This window comes from Montipora capricornis, chromosome 6 (genome assembly GCF_036669925.1).
Source record: "Montipora capricornis isolate CH-2021 chromosome 6, ASM3666992v2, whole genome shotgun sequence".
NCBI lineage: Eukaryota > Metazoa > Cnidaria > Anthozoa > Scleractinia > Acroporidae > Montipora > Montipora capricornis.
The window spans coordinates 71,236,548-71,242,861 of record NC_090888.1 but is presented as its reverse complement, the minus strand read 5'-3'; the positions used below and the strand labels follow the sequence as shown (position 1 = coordinate 71,242,861).

General features: G+C 39.0%; 1 protein-coding gene across 2 annotated transcripts in view; it reads left to right on the top strand.

The window, feature by feature from the left end:
• The first annotated feature begins 1,416 nt into the window (after positions 1 to 1,416).
• LOC138053804 (lysine-specific histone demethylase 1A-like) overlaps positions 1,417 to 6,314 on the top strand; it is a 23,905-nt gene continuing 19,007 nt past the window's right edge. The window contains exons 1-3 of one of the 2 annotated variants that reach the window (XM_068900349.1): positions 1,417 to 1,792; positions 5,450 to 5,621; positions 5,724 to 5,857. In XM_068900349.1, coding sequence (XP_068756450.1) covers positions 1,580 to 1,792; positions 5,450 to 5,621; positions 5,724 to 5,857 — 519 coding nt within the window. In that variant the 5' untranslated portion in view covers positions 1,417 to 1,579. Of the gene's footprint in view, positions 1,793 to 2,480; positions 2,672 to 5,449; positions 5,622 to 5,723; positions 5,858 to 6,314 lie in introns of those variants that run through there. The other variant, XM_068900350.1, reaches the window with a different exon arrangement.

The window sequence follows — 6,314 nt, the reverse complement described above, 5'->3', positions numbered from 1 at the left end:
TTTAACAATGCTATGTTTAAGTGGTTTTGAACTATATTCTCGTTGGGTGCCCCTGGCGAGATACGGGTGACCTTGGGATGTTGTTTGCGTCCAAATTAAATTGGCCAAGACACTGAAAAAGAAAAACAGTGATAGAAGTCGAAGTATTGGTCGATAAAAAATTCCTTTTCGCCCGGGCAGGTCCGGCGTATTACACGAGCGGGGAACATGGATGAAGCTTTGGTCCTCTTATCCAGAACGGTTACCTACACAAGGTAGATATGGTAAAACGATAACCCGAGTTACTCAACGAAATATTAAAATCTGGTTTAGGCGAGTAGCCTTAATTTTATATCAGCGCTTGAGTCAATTAAAGACGGTTTCGCTCACCAGCTACTTGATATTGTAACTGAACGAGAAAGTTATGAGAGTGCCGATATCCACGAGGAATGTTCACACATTTATATTAATTGATTGTATTAGCTTTCTCCTCCCCAGGAAACACGAGTCTACTATGGTAAACTCGAATATTACAGTTTTGCGCTTTAAATTCATCTGTTTACGGATTGCTTCTGTTTGTGGTTACTGTACAGTTGTATGCCTTAAATTTGAAGTGGACAACACGAATGAAAAGTAGTTTTCCTCTTTAATCCGTAAAGTTGATCAGTATTGATTTTTGTCCGCGGTGTCTTAAACCCGACCAGGGATTTTCATCTGATGAACTGGAACAAAGGTCACTTGAACGTCAAAATTATCATTGATTTCACGTATGTAAACAAGGCATGTAAAAGCTACCATCTTTGTAACAATAAAAACGCTTCAGGCAGTATGGAAATTCACCAATCAAATATTTTGATGAGTTCATGGTATGAATTTTACATGTCGGATTGTTACCCGTTAATAATTAAGACTTTGCATTATCTTTAAACAAAACATTTTCTTGACATCATTGGTAAATTGAATATCAAACACCTCGAGAATAGAAATAAATCATCTTTTTACCGGCCGTTAGTCATCGTCATCTGCTCGAGAACAACACAACGTTTATTGTATTCCATTGGGAGGAAATCGGACAGCCGCTTTAAGCTCAAGGAGGAAGTTATACCAACATTCTCGCTTGCAAGGGATGGTTGCCAACCTCAGTATTAAAGCAGTCGTCAGGGCCAGCTGTTGATGACGTTTGAAATACTGAAACCTCATGAATCATACAAATTTGAAAAGACACAATCGATCTCAGACTGCAATAATCGATTAGTTATCGTTTTACAACTTGTCGCTGTTAATGATAAGTCAGGCAATGTACAGGTGAGAAATGAGCAAATAAATCCAACAATTTGTGTGGATTCTGTCAATAAATGGTTGCTATAGAAACTGAGGGACTTGTCGACACGCATGCGTTAATATCGTGGCGTGATTGGTTGATGTCGATCACGTGCTGTAATTCACGTTTGTTATTCCACCTGGCCCTTTGTCATTTTTCTCCGCCAGATTATCACGCTGAATTTTCACCCAGTTTCCACTATTTATTTCCAAAGTTAGGAGTTGAACTAGGTTCGCTCAAAAGTGGCCAGATAGACTGAGTATCATCTAAAATTTGATAATGTCGGGTTCTTATCCGCCACCAATTCTCCCAAAGCCGGCAAGTATTCTTCCTTTTATAGCAACCAAGCCAAACATGCCAGGTCAGGGTGTGAATGGGAATTACTCTGACTCTCATAAGATGGAAGAAAAAAGAGATAATGGATCATCTTCTGAATTTTTCGACGAGGATTCAGACATGTCCAGAAGGACAAGCCAACGCAAACGCCCAAAAGTATGTTTCACAGTTTGTCTTCATTATCTAAAATTTGGCATTCATGATATATTATGCAACATTCTTCAATTTACTGTCAACAATACGGTTTTGTGTTGAGCCTTAGCCTTTTAATTAGGGTTTCAGATGGGCAGTATTTCCAGAGCAAAGAACAGACGTCTGAGATTTTAAGAATGGGGCTTTTAAAGGGAAGTTTTACGTGACCTCCAATCCGGGGACACTAAATTTATGCAACGCACTAATCGATCTGTCAAAGCAGCGATTGCTGACTGGCTAGGAGCTTCGTCAAAGTCACATGGCCTTTGTTTTACGGAAATGTTTGATACCTTCCCCAGTTGGTACCCACTTCAGTTTCCTGAATTCTAACACGGAAGAAGTCGATGAAACTGAGTGAACGTTCTTCTTTTCTTTTAAATAGAAGAAATAGGATTTTTGAGAAGATTTCTCAGAACCTAATTTACGGGAAGCCCTACGTCATTTTGTAAACAATGAAACTTTGTTATCAGAAACACGCAAAGGATTAAAGCGATACGAAATTTGTCTAAACAGATTCTTGAACCAGAATTTCTTATATCAGCCATTTCATGATTTTCTTAAGGCATCGTCGAATTAGGGCTTTTTCAGCTCGAATAAATGACCTAAATTTTTTATCGGCTTTGCGCAGTAAATTGTTTACATATTTCATGCGGGGTGGTCACGCGGGATCGTCCGCGGGAAGAATGGTGATTGTCTCCTTCGGGCTTCATTGTTTAGGTTGAGAATTTTCACTTAAAATTGTCGCACATTTGCCACAATTCTACGAAGGAAAATAGAAGCAAAGTACTATAGTTGCTTTTGAGAATTACCGCTGAATTCTGCGCTTTATGAGGAGCAATGGAGGTAAGCGAATTTCACAGTTTATGTAACACCCAAGCAGTACCAGTCGAAGGACAACGGTGGTGGAAAGACTTGGTCTTATGAAAGGAAATCGCATTTTTTCGTTATTGATGTACATGTATGCTCAAAACATAAAAAGAACTAGAAAATCAAGCGGCTAAGAAAAGAAAGATCTTAAGTCGAAGCCGGCAAAATTGGTCCGCAAATTTGAGAAAAGTACGATCACACGCATCGTCCATGTGTTCTCGAATATGTTTGAAAATAAACGAGAAAATTTATTGCTTTTAACGCGCTTCACAGATAAACAGAAAACTAAGAATCTTTTAGAATAATCGACATCACGGACCACTGCGTTTAGATAGAAAAATATTACTCTGGTCTTTCGATCTTCGAGAGTAGGCTGCAATCAGAGGCTCTCTGCAGTAATATCTTCTGTGAGAAATTTCTCAGCTTTCTCTACAATCAAGTTTTTAAGTCCAAAGAAGCGTTCAAATATGGAAACTTATTTGCATTTTGTCTTGTTTCATTCATTTGGCTTCATACAATACTTTTGTGGTCCGTGTGCAACGAATTTGAATGATACGAAAGCTTGCTTCAAGAAGCAGTCTGTAAGAATGTTCGCTGTCTGCATTTGGACAGGGAACGACAACAATTTTTAATTTAGCTCAACTCAATTCAACATTACAAAGATGCAGACGCAAGATTCATTAGCAGACAATTGAAGCAAAATAAGCGAAATGAAATAAGTTAAGGTAGAGTGAGTTAGGATCATGTAGCAGTGGCTAATCGATTGGATGGTCCCACTAAAATACATGATAACGTAAACAGCAGTGGCGAATTCTATCCTTAGGTGAAGTAACTCTGGTGAAGAGTATTTCTCATACAGTTGCCTTGATAATTATTAAAGAGTGTAACTGATGCATGGGGTTCTTAAGAGAATAACGAAAAAAGAGAGATGTTATAGTGGGTTTAGTAGAGGAAGAAGAAGAATTGTCAAGAATACTTGACAGTTTAAGCAACTGAATTATGTGAATATTTACAATTTAAAATAGAAAGTAAAGGTTGAAACATTATAGCACAAAATTTTTTAAAATATATATCAAATCACATGCTATGGCGTATAATAAGTCTTTTTCAGCTGGTTGGACGTACAAATAGGTGTTTCTTCATAATTTGCCTTTGGTGGATGGCCCTGGGTGGTAAAAGATTAGCTAACTTGTGGGCTTTATTGTTTGCAATACATGTATCAGTCAAAGAGAGTCAGAATACCAGGCTCACTGCTTGAAATCGGGAAAGGTAATGCGCATGGTGCACCTTTGAATGCATTCAAGGTCACCGCGCACCGGTGGCTCAGTTGGTTGAGCACCGGGCTGTCACGCGGGAGGTCGTGAGTTTAACTCCGGCCAGACCAACACTCATGGTCTTTAAATAACTGAGGAGAAAGTGCTGCCTTTGTAATTACATCTGCAAATGGTTAGACTCTCTAGTCTTCTCGGATAAGGACGATAAGCCGGAGGTCCCGTCTCACAATCCTTCCATGTTCATAATCCTGTGGGACGTAAAAGAACCCGCACACTTGTTGCAAAGTGTAGGGCATGTAGTTCCTGGTGTTGTGGTCTGTCCTCTGTGGTATATACAGAGGGCCATGTGTTAGAAAACTCATGACTGGGTTAATCATGTATTACCCTCTCAAAATAAAGAATATTGTATTGTATTGTGTATTGTATCATCAGGCAAGTAGCTAGGCAGGCTGTAATCAAATGTTCAGCTGACATTCAAGCACATTCTTAGACTGATCTTAATTACACTGCAGTAAAATAGAACCAGGTCTCTTGAACAGATCCCAGCTCTTTGAAGTTGCCTAAGAAGATATAATTGTCTCACAGCCTTTGTAGTTATAACACGTAACGTGGTTATTCCAGGTTGTCCCTGTTTCAAAAGCTGAGCAACTAAATTTGGTTGCCCTGATAAATGCTTGGTTGCCCATTGGGAAAACCCCTACGATGAAATGCATACTGTGTTGAGATGCTGTCGCATGGCATTGGAGCTTGAGTATCCTATAGTCCTGAGTGTGTGCCTGTGGTTTTTTGTGGAAGTCTTGGTTTAGCATTTTCAAGATGGAGTCTTTGATCTCCATCGCCAGCTACATGTAAATTTTTCTATCTGACAATTTTTTGTAAAAGTCATAGATATTCAAAACACAGGAAAAATGCTCAACTGTTGCAAATTAACAATACATGTAATTATAATAATTATTATATATTGGTGTCACCAGCTCGATTTTGATTGGCTGTAAGCACACAGCTAATTCTTGCTTTCTCTGTTTCCCTAACGTCATACCTACAGATAATAGATTTTATATATGTAGAATTGACGTCATACCTACAGACAATAGTTTTTTGCATGCAGAAGTGACATCACTGAATACACTAACCAGCAGTTTGATCAGTTTTGTCATGGTGGAGCTCAGCTCAGGAATATGCACAATAAAACAATGTTATTATTGGATTCGGTTTTTGCATGATAGCGATAATTATCATGGCCTCAGATAACACACTTTAGTCTATGGGGGCCACTACTATCAGACATTGACAACATGGTGCTGTGTATGTAATACATAAATTTTCTATTTTTGGCTGGGTCGTTCATTGTTGTATTTTCTTTGGGCAATCAATAGTTTTTAATTTTTCCAAAAACTAGTAAACTTCCTGGTCGCAAGGGATGACCGGACAGCCGCTAATTTTGAGCACTGTAATGTTGTTTACATATCTGTCATCACAGGTTGAGTACACAGAGGTCGATGTTAAACTGGCAAATTTGACAGATGATGAATTATCTGATGATGAAGTTATTCCGAGAAACACACCACGAATATCACCAACTACCACACCAATGGAGGCTGAGGAACAACGTGAAGGAGAGGAGGAAGAAGAAGAAGAAGATGTTCCTGAAGGTAAGTGGCAGATGGCTACACTCACAGCTGGTTGTGCTATCTGTATCAATCCTTGAAGACATTTGGACGTCTTGTCATTAGTTTTTTTTCCATCTTTGATAGGACTTGAAGGTGCAGCATTTCAAAGCAGACTTCCATTTGACAAGATGACTTCACAAGAAGTATCCTGTTTTCCAGATGTATCGCAAGGTCCCCCACAAATTCAGAAACACTTCTTATACCTCAGGAATAGAATGGTATGAGCATGGTCAGGTCTGACTATTATCTTGAGTATCGCGATCTTATAGTTTTGCCTATGCACAAGCCGTCAATATTTCGTGGTATTGCCGTCTCACTTTTGCGGCCTGTGATTGGTTCTAATGTTGAAATTGACGTTGTTGCACTGAATTGGGTTGCAGACGTACACAAACAAATACGTTTCGCAGGTACAAAGAATTGAAATTTCGATCAGGCGCGGGTTGATTAGTTTACAGTTTTATTTATCGTTGCAAATGATGGATTGCGATACAAAACAAATTGCGATTTTGAGACGGCAATACCACATTATATTGACGGCGTTGGAAGAAAAGATATTCCGTATTGGGCTCCGTCGCTTCGCGACTCCGCCCAATATTGAATATATTTTCTCCCAAGTAGCCGTCAATATGATGTGGTATTGCAGTCTCAAAATCGCAATTTGTTTTTAATAATGAA